The 15,260-nt window shown below is 51.4% G+C and overlaps 2 protein-coding genes across 9 annotated transcripts in view; one reads left to right on the forward strand and one right to left on the reverse strand.

Moving 5' to 3' along the window:
* Positions 1 to 13,976, forward strand: part of ABCD4 (ATP binding cassette subfamily D member 4) — a 26,590-nt gene extending 12,614 nt beyond the window's left edge. For all 5 annotated transcript variants that reach the window (XM_045013178.1, XM_045013176.1, XM_045013177.1 and 2 more), the window contains 10 exons: positions 1,402 to 1,493; positions 2,322 to 2,411; positions 3,850 to 4,055; positions 4,396 to 4,487; positions 4,748 to 4,784; positions 6,873 to 6,922; positions 7,350 to 7,402; positions 7,912 to 7,988; positions 11,974 to 12,089; positions 12,332 to 13,976. In XM_045013178.1, the coding sequence (XP_044869113.1) occupies positions 1,402 to 1,493; positions 2,322 to 2,411; positions 3,850 to 4,055; positions 4,396 to 4,487; positions 4,748 to 4,784; positions 6,873 to 6,922; positions 7,350 to 7,402; positions 7,912 to 7,988; positions 11,974 to 12,089; positions 12,332 to 12,427 (909 nt within the window). In that variant the 3' untranslated portion in view covers positions 12,428 to 13,976. The remainder of the gene's footprint in view (positions 1 to 1,401; positions 1,494 to 2,321; positions 2,412 to 3,849; positions 4,056 to 4,395; positions 4,488 to 4,747; positions 4,785 to 6,872; positions 6,923 to 7,349; positions 7,403 to 7,911; positions 7,989 to 11,973; positions 12,090 to 12,331) is intronic.
* LOC123368408 (acetyl-coenzyme A synthetase 2-like, mitochondrial) overlaps positions 13,958 to 15,260 on the reverse strand; it is a 17,618-nt gene continuing 16,315 nt past the window's right edge. For 3 of the 4 annotated variants that reach the window (XM_045013173.1, XM_045013174.1, XM_045013175.1), the window contains 3 exons: positions 15,002 to 15,065; positions 14,392 to 14,513; positions 13,958 to 14,238 (listed from right to left, as the gene is read on the reverse strand). In XM_045013173.1, the coding sequence (XP_044869108.1) occupies positions 14,062 to 14,238; positions 14,392 to 14,513; positions 15,002 to 15,065 (363 nt within the window). In that variant the 3' untranslated portion in view covers positions 13,958 to 14,061. Of the gene's footprint in view, positions 14,239 to 14,391; positions 14,514 to 15,001; positions 15,163 to 15,260 lie in introns of those variants that run through there. The other variant, XR_006578769.1, reaches the window with a different exon arrangement.

Consider the following 15,260-nt stretch of genomic DNA (forward strand, 5'->3'; position numbering starts at 1 on the left):
GTGACGTAGCACACGGGCTGACCCAATCCTGGGGGTCTGGTGTTAAGTCCATAGAGAGCGATGTGCTGTGCAGGGCTGGGCTCCAGTGGAAGGAGTATCTGGTATTGAGAGCAGCGCGAGGAGTGCACTGCGAGACGTGGTGCTGGAGGTTGAGGGGGTGACAGCCCCTCGGTAGGGAAGGCTGACTTCACTGGGTCACATTCAGAACATTCTTCCCTAACATAAGGGCTAGAAACGTAGGCCCTGTGCCTGCAAAATCTTAGGTGTGTGATTGACTCACTGCACTCACATATGGAAAACTAATCACACACAGGCATTTGCAGGATCAGGCCCTCTTGTTTTAAATGAGGCATCAGAGCAGGGCTGGGCCCATGTAGCACTGCCAAGCCCACTGCTTCTGCTGACTGAAACCAGATTCTTGGCTCCAAAAGCCCCTGTCTGCATGGAACTGCTCTGTCTAGTAGGCTGATCTCTCTCCTGCTTTTGTTGCCTCACTAGGCCCCGAGGGAGGGGCCTCCAAATCTGACTGGTTCCCAGCTGAACAGAAACCGTCTGAGACTGGTAATGCAGATCTAAAAGCAGCCAGCTTAGCATTCCAGGCTGTGTAGCAGAGACATGCATCTGAGAGTAGCAGACCACTTCCAGTGCAGGGTGGGGGGGAAGTGGTCAGCGTGACACCAGGGAGAGGACACTGACCCCAGTGCTGACAGGAGTCGCAGTGCAGCTTGGCAGGACTCGTGGAAGTGCTAACCGACCAGCTGCAGCCTGTTTGTTCAGAATTCCTGGTGGTTCTTCTGATTGTTCCTCTTTCGCTTAAAGCTGTTAGAGGCTTTAACCCTTGGAGTACTGAGAGGAGCTCCCTACTGGCTGGGATTCCTACGGCATCAGTGTGAGGCACGCGTCCGGGGCTCTAGGGAGTGTTCAGGCCAGTGGGGATTCCTGTGGGGAATGAGTCCTGGTGCCCTCTCCTTGCCGAGTCCTACCACCAGGCCCAGTTTTTGGTCTCACCCAGTTTTTGGGTTTGCAATGGGCTGATCATGTTCCCTTCAGGGATGGTCTTATGGGAGGCAGTTTGCTCAATGGCTGCAGGGAGTGAGAAAGGGCAGCTCCTGGCAGACACTGAGAGGGATCTCCCCTGGGTCAGTCTACAGGCTGGTGCAGGTGAGCCCTGTTAAGTCTCTTGTCCGGTGCTGCTTTCTCTGTCGTTTGTCCCTCTTTGGGTCACCACTCTCCTAGAGTCTGAGTGGCTGCACATGCCCAACTGTGATGGCTGCCCCTAGCTGAGAGTATGGTATCCCATTGCCACTAGCTTGCTGGCTGTGAGGGCAGGCACAGCCGCCTCAGCTCTGGGTGCTGCAGCCCCGTCTCTGTGCTAACTCTTCTCATGTGATTTTCCGGCAGAATGCCTTTGTCTCCATTTACCTCATCAGCTGCTTCAGCCAGCTCATCGATCTCTCCGCCACCTTGTCTGACGTGGCTGGCTACACACACAGGTGAGAGTTGCCCTCCCTTAATCCTGTCTCCAGGAGAGGGAACCTTCTTGGTGCCCCAGTGCAAGGCTTCTGGGAATATCCCAGTCTGCGGCTCTGGCAGAAGTGGGGAAGCTTGCACCCTAGGCAGGGCTCCTTGGAAAGGGGTGATTGCTAATGTGGGGTTAGCTTGTAGGAGGTGTCATTCTTAGTATGAAGATAGCATCCACAGACCCAAACCCAGATGGTGCTAGGCATGGTCCGTCCATACATCTAGTGCAAGACTGCCCTTGCCCCAGAGAACTCGCACTCAAAGGTCACTGCCGTGGGCCCATTTGGAACCGAGGTTGGCAGGGAGCGCTTCTCTCCAGAGGCTGGGTGCTGATTGCCTATGACTGGAATCCCCTTGCCAGCAGAGGCCACTGAGGAGGCGAGATGCTGAATGGAAGGGTAGCTCTTCCTTTAAAATATGTCTTAGTCGCAGCCCGCTAGTGTCCATGTACTTTCTAGTCCAGTGAGTAGCTTGCAATGGAAGGCACTGAACTGGCTGCATCTCCTTCCCAGCATCCCTCCTAAAGCTCCCCATGATGCCCACTGCTTAGGAACTCTGGGTAATTAAAAAACAAAAGAGAACTCTTTTTAACCTCCTTCCATTCCCCCAGGAGTGGACGTCCTGTCAGTGGTTCAGCCTGGCAGCTCTGTAGGGTAGGACTTGCTCTATGTCCTGTACAGCACTGAGCACGTTGCATTAAATACAGTCTGTTAAGAAGCCCAGTGAGGACAGGAGCTGGAATATGGGGAGAGGGCTGCGGAGTCACGTCTGTCCCTCTTGCTACCCACTCTGTCTTACAGAATTGGGGAGCTGCAGGAGACGCTGCTGTCTCTCTCCAGGAAACACCGTGATTGTGAATCAGAAGCCAAAACCAACTGGGACTTTGACAAGTGAGTATCTGCAGCCAGCCTGAGCTTGGGATGGTAACTTACTGTTTGCAGCTAGGTTTCCAGGCTGTGGGAAAAACTCTCATGTTCATCAGGCATTCTGGATGTGCCTCTGGGATGGTAAAATAGGGTTTCCTCCAAACACTGCAGCCTCGGGTCCTTCTCCCTTGAATTCCCCCAGGGGTGCTATAAGGAGGGGCATAGGTCTGCATCCGGTGTGCCTGAGGAATAGGCACAGATTAAACAACCATTGGGCATGTCCCTAAAATCTCCCTGTATGTTCATATCACTGGAAAATCAAGGAATCTGTAGCCTTGGAAATCAACCAGCTCAATAAGAGGCAGGTGTTGGTAGCCGGGTGTTTGTGAAAAAGCCCTTTGAGGCCAGCAAGTTGAGTCTGCCAATGTATTCATAGTCATGTGATCTGTTACTGATTGCCTCCTCTCCCCTCCAGCTGTCACGCTCACCTGTTGCATCATGTTTCAAATTAGTTTATAAGCTGTTTGGGGCAGGGAGCATGTCTTCATGTGCGTGCATGTACATGTAGCATCCAGTACAGTGAGGTCCTGATCCCAACTAGGATTTCAGGGCACGACCATAGTGAAAATAGTAAATAAATCTCTAGAGAGAGAGAAGCTCTATCTAGTCTGCTCCGACCCCAGCAGCCAGTTGGATTGTTTCTGATAATGTGTTCTCCAGGGCTTTGGCCAATTTCAGGCTTCCTGCAGTTCCTCACTATGGGGCTCTCCTTCAGCATTTTCCTTCTTGCTACTGTCCCAGGTCATCACATCCTGTCGGACATGGACAGCCCCTGCATTTGCGGGTGTTTCTACGCTTTTGAATGTGTTGCTTCCATTTGTGGGATTAGTACCAGTACTTGGAGGGGTGGGGACCTGACAGCATGTTCAGGGGCATGGGTCAGCCTTTCCAAACCTAGAAGTCTAAAGCAGGCCTGAATCAAAATGGCCTGCCTTTCACGGATGAGGACTGCAAGCCCCAAAGTCTGAAACTCCTGGCCTTGGCCTCTAACTGTCAGATGCCTCCGGCCAGCAAAGTGACTTCTATTCCTGCCATTTCTGCCGCCCCTGTGCTCCCAGATTCCTTCCTGCTGGGTTCCTGGGCCTGAGCAGGTTGCTGAGGTGATGGATGGATTCACCTCATGCATCAGGATTGTTGCTAGCTGAGCTCAGAGTGCAACTCCTCATGGCGTAGCTGGTATAAATGACACCTTGGTACCCCAGTAACTGGTGCTTTCTAGCTCCAAAGGCTGAAATCTGTTGAGTTTGTCAGTAGGCACCAGTCGCCATGATATCTAGGCCCTAAATATGACATTAGGGGAGGCATAAGTCATTTGAAAGGCATCTGCTCCTCACCACCTCAAGGCTCAGTCACTTACCCTTGGCTCTTTTCTTCTCTCTCTGCCTTGGTTTCTGGGCTCCAGTGGTCCTGGAGAGCAGACTGTGCTGGGGGATACAGCCTTCCTCCTGGAGCAAGTCTCTCTCTCGGCTCCATCCTCGGACAAGCTGCTCATCAAGGACCTGGACCTACGGATTTCCCAAGGGAATAATCTGCTGATTATGGGGAACACTGGCACAGGGAAGACATCACTCCTGAGGGTCCTTGGTGGCCTCTGGGAGAGCACACGGGGTAAGGATGGTGACTCCTCCAAAACCTCATCCCACTAAACGGAGGGCAGGAGCTGGTGCTGCCCCAGGGAGGCTGGTGGGTGGAACTTGTGCCACTTGTGGGAAGTTGGGGCCTCTGGCACTTGTGAGTGCTGTCACTGGTGCGTTCGAGCTGTCCCCTTTCCCGTATGCTGTGGTGTGAACTTCTCATCAGTGCACTCTGCTGAGCACCTGACCTTTGATACGTGGAAGTGTGACCATTACCTAGTGCTTGCATCTCACTAATGCAGGCCTGTGCACCGGGAAAGGGCTAGAAGGTGAGCTTGTGAATTGGTGTGACTCTGTCTCTTGGATCTATGCAGGGAACATCCACATGCTGACCTGCTTTGGCCCCCATGGGGTGGTGTTCCTGCCACAGAGACCTTTCTTCACAGATGGAACCCTGCGAGAGCAGGTGAGTCAGTTTGATGCAGGGGTCCCACAGGCCGGCTGCACAAATCGTGACAGTCCCAGTCCCTAGTTGCACTCAGAGCAGATGAGACAGGACAAGCAACCCCAGTGCTAGGAAATTGTGGGCTGCATAAAGGCTCATAGGAGAGAGGACTGGTGACAGCTCATCTCCTCGTGTCTGAGTTCTGGGCACAGCGTGTGGCTGTGATGAACTCCATGTCCAGCTTCCTCTGACATGGGTCTGTGTTTGGTTTGTTCAACCAGGTGATTTATCCTCTGAAGAAGATTTATCCAGTTTCAGGTGAGTGGAAATTAATTGAAGGAGCTACTAAATGGTCACTGGCTGCACCTGTCCTATATTCCCCACTGACACATTTTTTTTCCAGCCCAGCCACCTCCCTGCCAGTCCATACATTAGCAGCACTAACCCATTCTGCCTTTGCTGCCCTTAGCGTTTCCTTGAAAGCCTTATCTGTGTCTGTAGTTCAGCTCTGTGCTCTCCATAGACTTCCGGGAGGAGGATTCACTCTTGTGAACAGCCCTTTGTGAAGCCACATTGGCCGTTGCTTGTCTCTTGTGCTCAGCATCGTTGTTCATTGCTACTTATGTATGGAATCTTCTAGGATTCCCTGCTGATCTCCATACATGTGTGTGGAGTGGAAGTACTCAAATCACCCTTACTACACTTCTCAGTTCCCCCAGATTCTGAATTAGTCACACACTGAGTCTGCACCTTCCGATCAGTAAGAAGTAGGTCCATGAAGGGTATCTTAGGGGTGGGACTTCCCCATGAGAACAGAATCAGTGGATTCAAGTACTCGGGGTGCTATGGATTTTCTCTCTCAGTGCTGTAGTAGTTGCCTATGACACTCCTTTGTTCTTTGTAATGTTACCCAACATATTTCATCACCCGCCCCCTTCAGAACCAAATTATGACTTGTTGTCATGGTAAATAATAGATATTTCGTTAGATTTCTGAAAGCACCTTTCCCAGCAGATCTAGGTTTGTGTGGGTGTGTGTGTTAAAAAAAACACTCAAATATACAAAAACAAAGCTTACAAAAAAGTGCTCCACAAACTGCCCATCCAAAGTTTACCCAGACCACAGGGCTACTTGTCCAATATAACAGCTCTTTGTCACACAACCCATGACTGGACGTTCCTGATCCTGGATTTGTTGTGTTATCCTCCTGTTGGATGGTGGGTATTTATGCTGTACCATGGTGGGCTGGACAGTCATTTCTTGTAACTTTTATTGTGTTCTATGTCTGCTTCACAGAGTATAGAGCCTGGCTAGGGAGCCTATTCTAAATAAACCTACCCCTTCACAGAGAACCTGAGAAAATAGCTGGCTTTTGCATTATGTCCTGAAGGCAAATGAATCCTGGTTCTGTCAGACCCATAGGAAGTGTGTTCCAGAGTCAGGCCCTGCTGTGGGTGGTATCTCTTCCCCCCTCCTCCAAGCACACCCCTGTGACCGATGTAGCCAGGAGTCAAGCCTTGTAGGAGTCTATCAGTTATAACCAGACTGGAGTCTGATTGGAAGCCAGTGCAGACTACAGAGCTCCAGTGTAATGTTGTCTGAGTAAAGTAATGCCCAATAAGCTGGTAACTACATTCTGCTTCCAGATAGGCTGGAGGCATAGCCACATGTAGAGTGCATTGTAGTTGCCTAATGTCAAGGTGGCAACGGCTAACTTCACTTCAGAGAGGCACTTGGTAGGTACATGGCCCTTCTGCTCAGCTTCCACATCAGCTCACGTGTCCATTTTAGATTCCAACTGGCTGGCTCGTTTTAGCTCTGATATTGTCCCTTCATTTGTTGGAACTTCTTGTTCCCCTCCCAGAACTCCCTATTTGCTGGTGCCTGTGTTCTGACCCCAGGGATTTCCTGGCTTGCAATATGAGGGTTAGAGCTTTTAGGCAGCCTTGCTTAAGGCACGTTTCTGTGGCAGTTGGGCACAGTCAGAACTACTGAACCCTTGGTCCTGTGTTAAGGCTGTTTCTCCTCCCTTGTTTTCCACTGACCCAGGATCTAGATACAGCTCTGAAACCTGCTGCCTAGAGTGGCAAGTCTGTTCTGTTCATGGTGCTGCTCCTGGATATTGGTGTTTAACCTCCCCTGCATGTGGTGGGCCTGTAGGAGCCGCTTGAGGATTAGCCTTGGACCGAAGGGTGGAGTGTGAAATCTGCAGCTCTTCGGTGGTTCAGACGGACAAAAGTTAAACTTTAAATGACTTTATTAAAAAATAAACAAGCAACCAGAAACTCTCATGGGAAGCAGTGGGAGATTTGGGCCCCTGTTGGCCCATCCTTGGTGATCCCACGAAGGTGTTGCCTTAGCGGTGCCATTGTCCTGAACATGTTGATGATGCTTTTTGTGTTCTAGGGTCTGCAGATGATGAGAGGATCCTGCAATTCCTGGAGCTGGCTGGGCTGGTGAGTTGCTAAGGGAGCTGACCACAGCATAATGGGCCTGTGCTATCACTGGAGGCACTGTGCTGTCCTACGTCTCCCGGCAGGGCAGCACAGTGCTGGGTGTCATGTGCAGGGTGTTCTCTATAACCTGGACAGAACCCTCCCACTAAGCTCAGCAGAGGAGGAGTATTGCCATGGAAGGTGCAACACCGGCGAGGAGGTGGGAACGTATCAAGGGCAGGAGTGACACTGGGTTGAGAGAAGGGTTGTCATGGGAAGATGAAATCGGGACGCACATTTGTGAGAAGGATGGAAAGGGGTTATTGAGGACAGCACTGGGGACTAAGGGAGAGATTCTATTCAGGGCTGTATCTGCCATGGGAGGCTGTTGGTCAGAGCTGGGGACGTGCTCACATTTTCATTAGTCTCTCTCCTGTGTCATTTGCAGTCTGATTTGTTGGCGCGCACAGGGGGTCTGGACCAGCAGGTGGATTGGAACTGGTAAGGCTGGTGCAGTGTCTGAGGCTGGGTTTGTGTAGATCTCCTGGTTAGTGGAAGTGAGTGCGGAGCAGTCACACAGAGCTGACCTGACTTCCGAGGGGAATATCCTCTGCATCCAGCCACACTGGGGTAAGGGAATGGTATTTGGGAACAAAGATGGTATTTTAGCATTGAGAGTCTGTTCCTGCATCCCTGCCCCCAGCATCTGAGTCTGATAGTCCCACATAGGCGCATCTGCTCCCAAGGCAATCTGAGATCCCTGGAGTTGCAGAGCCACGCCTAAACTCTAAATCTGACAGCTCTGGGTGCCAAGCTTTGAAAGGAGTTGGCTCCATGTGAACGTGGGGGCTGAATGCCTCTGTAGGAGACTGATCTGAGCCCACTGCTCTGTGATGCAGACAGTGAAGGTGGCTCACATGGTTCTCTGGTGTTACTGATTGCCAGAGGGTTCAGTTCATCAGCAAGTTGGTGCTAATTGCCCCTCGTTCTGATTCTTGTCTCTGCTGCAGGTATGACATCCTGTCCCCAGGGGAGATGCAGAGACTCTCATTTGCAAGGCTCTTCTACCTCCAGCCCAGATATGCAGGTGAGTGACAGCAGGCTGGAGAAGAGCAGGTCAATGTGCAGCTGGAGAGGTAAACAGTCAGAGAGACTGTTTAGAAAACCCCCTTTCCTTTGCCAGGAACCATCCAGATCTCTTTGCCATCAGTCATGACTTCCTGTGTGTACCCTCCAGCTGCTAGATGAAGTGTGCATCTGTCCCAGTGAACATATTTATACAGTCCCGTAGTTCAGGGTTCCTGCTGGACCAAAAAAGTGGCAAATATCTGCCCTAGGGAGCTTTTGTCTGTTAGACTAAACTGTGCAAAAGAGGCTGAACAAAGGTGAGGGAGAACCAGGGCTCCCACTGAGACAGAGCACAAGAGATGCTCTCCTGTGTTGGCGTCTCTAATTCTTTCCCACAACCTTAACGTATTAAAATCTGTGATCGGTGCCGGTGGAGGGGGACTGCAGAAGACGGGAAGGCTAGTGGGAAGAAGTGTATGAGGAAGAGGCGTTTGAAGGCGAGCGAGGTTGTATGGTGCACAGGGCCATTGAGCATGTTCCTGGCTCAAGGGCAGAACAGGAAAAGGCACCAGGTTGCTTGTGGGCCAAGTGACAAAAGGAGGGTATGAATTGCCATGGGACAGTGTTTCATGAAGGATGGACTGAAAACACACACTTTCCCTGGGACTCCTCCACAGGATGTAGCGTGCGAGCTCCCCCTCTTAAAGGGGCTGAAAGCATCATCTATTATTAAGATTGCCTGATACTCGCCATTACAAGCCCCTGTTTTCAGTTGTTTATAACTTTTGCCAAACATTAACCATTCAGGCTGAAATCTTCTACGCTGGGTGTCTGCTCAGTGTCACAGGCTTGGATGCTCACAAGGCTGCTGTGTCTGGACCCATGTGCTGGATCTGTGTACTTATAAGCTCTCCTCAGTCTGGGTAGGCTCCAGCCACAGTCTCTGGCATGCTTTCCAGGCACTTCTAGGGAATGGGATTCCATGGTCCAGCTGCCCTGGGCCTCCAGGGCCACGCTTCGGAGCAAGGCCTTGAAGTTTGGCAGGGAGATGGCCTTTGTGTCAGGGATGTGCCTTTTGCCGTCCTCCAGGAAAATCTGCCCAAATTTAGTCAAGTTATAAGCCTTTCAAAAAATTGCAACTTGCACCTGCTTATTAAAGACTTGCTAGAGCTTCAGAGCTCGCTTGGCAGAAGAGTCGATCTGCATTGGATATGCTGTAGCCCAGGGCTGAGTCAGACTTTCCCTACAATTGCTGCTGTAGGCTGAGAGAGAACTGGGCAGTAGAACTGAGAGCAGGGAGCCTGTCTCTCCTGTGCTCTCAGTGGGATGAGGAGCCCGGGGTGGGTAAGAGGCAGGAATGGGACAGGTTGGAGGCGACAAGGCAGAAGGGGTCAATGGGGGACGGGCAGAAGAGGCTGTGCCCTCTAGAGCGTGTTCCTTCCAGAACCTGCAGTGGAACCCAAGACTCCGGAGTCTCACCATTGCTCTGGTGTCAGCAAAGATCTGTGAAATCCACTGGTAAAGCGTTTCACAACCCCCTCTAGTGCTGGTTACACAGGCGATCTTAATCCTGGCATTTCCTGGCTTTTGAGTGCTTGACTTTGCAATGTTAATAATGTACTTTCAGTGCAGATCTGTATGTGTCTGTGTGTAGTATAGGAGGTAACTTGTGAGTGAATGTTTTGTTCATTCGTGTACTGTGGACAAAGTACAGGTAGAGCTGAGTTACATTATTGAGCTTTTTTGCCTCCATCAGGTTCTCTGGCCCACAGTGAGATAGTTGTTGGGGAGAAGGTTGTGACTGGGCTCGCCACTAGATCACCTCCCCTCCAGAGAGAGGCTTGTGCATGAATTATTTACAGTAACTGTTGGTAATGAGCATGTAGCGTTCTGGCAGGGGGAGTGTATCTGTGATGTATATTCCAAGGGGAGGTCGGGTGTAGGGATTGAGTGGTATTAAGTGGGGGAGGGGGAAGAGACGCCAAGTGGGAAAAATGATCTCATCCTTAGCTCAGTTGTTTTTTATCCAGCTTGTTTACCAGGGAATTTCCTATGTGGGGGTGCGTATTCAGCAAGGCTACCTGAAAGCTCCGTCGGGGAAGCTTGTAACCCCACTTAGTGCAACATTTCATAGAAAAACATCAGAAGTTACTTTTCAAAGGTTGAGCTCATGGAGGCTCCTCTTCCTCAGCTGGTGGTTGTTATAACGGGGCCCTGGTGTTCAGCAGTGCCACACAACCCAGCCTTTGGTGTGGAATTGTGCTCTGGAATCTAAACTTTTGTTTGTTTTCTCGCTCTAATGGTTGTGAAGATAAACTTGAAAACATGACATGCTCAGAACCAGTGCGGTGTTGTTTGTGTATCAGCAGGAAGCCTGAAACAGTAGCTCTGGGAGGGAGTATTGTGCTTAGGAGGGAAAAATCAAGTGCACAGCTACAAAATGGAGAATAAATGGCTCAGCAGCAGCAAAGGATCTGGGGCCTATAGTAAATCATAAATTGAATATGAACCAACAATGTGATGGATTTGAGAAAAGGCAAATTCCATTCTGGGTGTATTAACAGGAGTATCATATCTAAGCCATGGGAGGTATTTTTTCTACTCTACTCTGCACTGGCATGGCCTCAGCTGGAGTATTATGACCAGTTCTCGGCACAACACTTGAAGAAAAATGTGGACAAATTGGAGAGAGTCCAGAGGACAGCACCAAAAATGATAAACAGTTTAGACAACCTGACTTACGAGGAAAGGTTTAAAAAAACTGGGCATGTTTAGTCTTGAAGAAAAAAGAGTGAAGGGGGGAACCTGATAAATCTTCAAATATGTTAAGGGTTGTTATTGAGAGGGTAGTGATCAGTTTTCTCCATGTCCATTGAAGGTAGGACAAGAAGTAATGGGCTTAACCTGTAGCAAGGGAGATTTATGTTGATGACAGGAAAAACTAACTCTAAGGCTCATTAAGCACTGGAACAAGTTACCAAGGGACGTTGTGGAATCCCCGTCACTGGAGGTTTTTAAAAAGAGATTAGACAAACACCTGTCTGAGTGATCTAGGTTGACTTGGTCCTGCTTCAGTGCAGGGAGCTGGACTAATTGACAACTTGAGCCCTGCATTTCTATGATCTGTCCCATTCATCACCTTGGGATCTTGATTCTGAAACCTAAAGATCCAAATGTACCTGGCAGCCTTGTTGATTGTTGAACTGGATGTTTCTGCTAAAGTGAATCAAGAGTGGAAATGCTTCCAGCACGATCCCCTGCCACCAACACCTGCAGCTTGTTTCCTCACAACCCTGGCCACCTGTACAGAAATCTTTGGCATATTGAAAACTGAAAATTGTGGAGTCTGTAAAATACTCCAGGGACTCCAAGAATGTAGTATTCATTAAACCCCTTCATTTTTAATTTCAGTGAAATGGCTGCAGAATTTCCAGTCTGCCCACCTGCGTGTAGCTGAATTCAGAAACATTGCCACAGAATTGAGGTCCAGCTTGTGGAGTGAATGGGGCTGGGGTTCTACCTTCCCCAATGTCTCCAGCCCTGGAGCTTTCTCATAGAGGAGACTTCCCCAGATTATAAGGTGTTCGAAGGTTTCTTAGGGAAAGACAAACCCCGGTGATACTCACTGGCATCTGACTGTGCTGGAGTGGATACACGATGTGAGCTGCATTCTTTTGGCTGGAGTAGGAGTCCTGTTGGGAAGACCAGGTTTCCCCTTCAGCAGACAGTAGCTTTGGGAGCTCAGACCAGCGGTAAACAAAGGTCCCTGCCCTGCTTCTCTGGTACCTTTTGTACTTTGCCTAAGAGTCCCTTCATGGAGGTTTCAGCCTTGACAGCTCCATGCAGCATGTGAGCAAGGGTCTCAACAGGTGCTCAGTCCAGAATCCACACCTATAGGGAAAAGCAGGCTAGAGAGCAGGGATTGGCCGGGCTGGCTGGCTAGCCTGACTGGTTGCAGTCCTTGGATGATGCCATGTTGATGGGGCTTTCTGCTTTGCTCCCAGTGTTGGATGAAGCCACCAGTGCTCTGACAGAGGAGGTGGAGAATGAGTTATACCGCACTTGTGCTCAGCTGGGGATGACGCTAGTTAGTGTGGGACATCGCACCAGCCTGGAAAAGGTGAGACTGAGAGCGGCAGACCTATTTCCATCAGCACGGGGGGCCTGCTAGCTCCTGGACTGCATTTGGGATTGAACAGGGCAGGGAAGGGCAGGGGGATGAATGGCAGAGGCATATGTTGTCAGTGGGTGGATGGCGTGGGATTGGGCAGGGATGGTGGGGTGTACATGGGCCCGCTCCTGGGGAAGAAGTGGATCCCCCTTTGAAGCCAAGGCACTCAGTTGTGTGTTGCTGAATTGCAGTTTCACACTTGGATTTTGAAACTCTCTGGAAGAGGAAGATGGGAACTAACAAGAACCGAGAGAGCGAGGCGGCTCCCAGCCAGTGAGGGATGCTGAAAAAAGTACCGAGGCTTGAAACTGGTTAATTACCCAGGAGCTGCAGAAACACCTGATTAGTAGATGTGGAACTGCAGAGCCACCAGGAGCCAATAAGTATTCAGGGAGGAGGGTGATGGTTTCTGGATTTTACTGAAGGAACCAGGACTGAGTCTTTCCTTTCTGCCTGTTGTCGAAACTGTTTGTTGTTGGGTGCTGCTGAGAGTAGAGGTTTCTATCCCTCCCAGAGGGGGCTTCTCCCCAAAACATTCCCCTGGCATCCGATCCCCTCTTCCTACCTATCGTGGTGGGGGGAGCAGAAGGAGCCCCATTTTCTCCCTACTTTTGAGAGGGAGGATAACTTTGGATGGAGGGGGAGAACTCCTGGGTGCCAGGAGAAGGCATCATGTGGTGCTGTGCAAAGGCAGGGCCAGTGGTGCCTGCACTTGACTGCAGTGTGGTGCTGGCTCAGAAAGGACCAAGGTCTCCACAGGGACCACTGTCATCTGAACCTGAGGCTGGGATCTGCAGGGATGGACAGGGCTCATGTCTCCTCATTCTGTTCAGGGCCGTGCTCAGCACATGGTGGACTAATCCATGGAGTTTGTGTCATTTTACCCCAGGCTGAACCTCACTAGAAACATTTTGCATTAAAATCCAGGGCCTGTTAGCATGGGGTATGTGTGGCAGCCTGAGCTGGTGCCAGACAGCAGCCGCCGCCTCCTGTCATCCTGCACGAGGGCTGGCCTTACAGGTGGGCTAAGGGACAACTGCCTAGGGCACTGGGGTGGGGGAGGACGTGGCGTCTGAGTGCCACAAGCTGGTGGGCCTGGGCTACCACAGCACAGGTGAGTGGAAGCTGGGCTGGAGCCCCTGGGCAGATGCTGCCCTGAGCTGCCAGCCTTTCTGGGAGCCGTAGGCAGCCGGGCTCACCTCTACAGAGCCAGTGTGCAGCCCCTGAGTCCCCCCTTCCTGTGGGCACAGGCAGTAGCTGTGCACCCTCTCCCCTCCTGCTAGGTGGTCAAGGGTGTATGATGGGAGACCCTGGGCTCAAACTTCTCCCTGTGCAGCCTGGCAGGCACCTGATCCCTGTGCCCCATGCTACAGTTCTCAAACTCAGGGTGCCAAAATATAGATTCAGCAAGGGTGCCATTTTCCCTAAAGCTGACCCTGTCCTGCATGGACCCCGCTCTCCCACACAGACACAGTGCTGTGGCAGTGGGTTTGGAGCAGCTGCAGGAAAAGCGTGGGCGCTTAGTGTTCTGCATGGACATGCTGGAGCTGGGAGCCATCCTGAAGAGAGGCCTCCAATCTGGGATCAGCCAACCTCCACCCTCTGCCTCCTTCCTCATTATCCAGATGCAGGGAAGGGGTATGGTGGCTTCTCACTAGGGCCCTCTACCTTCCACTTCCCAGGGAGGAAGCAGGGCTCCCTTCCTCACCCCCTCTGCCTGCCTCACCCTCACGCTTACTGCCCCCAGACACGGTCACTTCTCAGAGGAGCGGTCTGCTTTGGAGGTCCAAGGTCTTCAGTGCTGGTGTGAAAAATAAAGTTGTGATCTCAACTGAATTACTGGTGCCTGTTGATTTGGCTTTTTCTAGGCTAAGTCCCAAATTAGATGAGGGCAGGAGGGGGTGAAGAAAAGGGGAGCAGGTTACTGGCCCTGCTCCTCCTGCAGGAGGCGCTTGTGCCCCTCGATGATCTCCTCCACGGCCTCGTGGTCATCTAAGGTGGTCAGATCCCCAAGCTCATCTGCCTTGTCCTCTACAATCTTCTTCAGGACACGGCGCATAATCTTACCTGAACGGGTCTTGGGTAGCCGCTTTGTGACCTGCGACAGAAAGGAGCAGAGTAAGGGCTGCAGCCCTAATCTGTATCATCTGGGGCTGGGAGCAGCGGGGAAGGGGCTTCCGCCATGCCGCTGAGGCAGGGTTGAGGGTGTACAGGGTGCAGTGCGGGCAGGAACAGGCCTGCGGGCTGTTACCTGAACATATTCAGGGCTTGCGTATTTAGCAATCTTCTTTGAGACCAACTCCTTGAGTTCATTGCTCAGCCTCTCCTGAGAGACATCAGTCCCCTTCTTCAGCACAATGAACACATACGCTCCTGGGAAGAGATGGAGTTACTCATCCATGCATCAAGCCATGGTTCCGGGAAATGTCCAGTGCAGGGCTAAGCACTCTGGAGATGGCTGAGACTCTTCCTCTACAGAGCTACAGTTCCTCTCCTCCAATGAGGTTGTGGGACCTCCCTCCTGAAGATACGCTGGAGGGGAGTCCTGTGTTGCCTGAAGCTGCAAACCCCTACAGTGTAAAGCTACCTGAGACTTGCCCCCTTCCAGCCCAAAGCCATGTGGCTCTTGCAGTGACTCCCACCCCACTTTCTGTTGTGCCCCACAAAGCTTACTGTGTGTACCGCAGGGGTGAGTGTATTAGAAATACCAGACAGATGCTGAGTGTGGTCCCTGTGTCCCCACTCCCCCATACAAGTCAGGTATGCAGTCACCCTATGAATGGCTCTTCCTCTCACCACTAGCCCTAGCAGCTGTGAAGCCCATTACAGAGATTGCAGTAGCAGGAATCAGAGCCCCTCACCTTCTCCTTTGATCTCATGAGGGAAACCGATCACTGCTGACTCTGCCACCGCTCTGTGCTGATTCTGGAACAAAACAGGTCTGCATTTCACTTCAGCAGTCCTGGCAGGCTGGCTGCAGCCCTGGAGCCTGTCCTGCCACACGCTAGCATGGTGCAGCCAGCTGTAAGGCAGAGAGAGATGGGGAGCTCCCAAGGTGGCCTCCATGCCCTCTTCCTACTTACCTCCCACAGTAGTGTGTAGGGAAGAAGCCTGACACCC

Source organism: Mauremys mutica, chromosome 4 (assembly GCF_020497125.1).
Source record: "Mauremys mutica isolate MM-2020 ecotype Southern chromosome 4, ASM2049712v1, whole genome shotgun sequence".
Classification (NCBI taxonomy): domain Eukaryota; kingdom Metazoa; phylum Chordata; order Testudines; family Geoemydidae; genus Mauremys; species Mauremys mutica.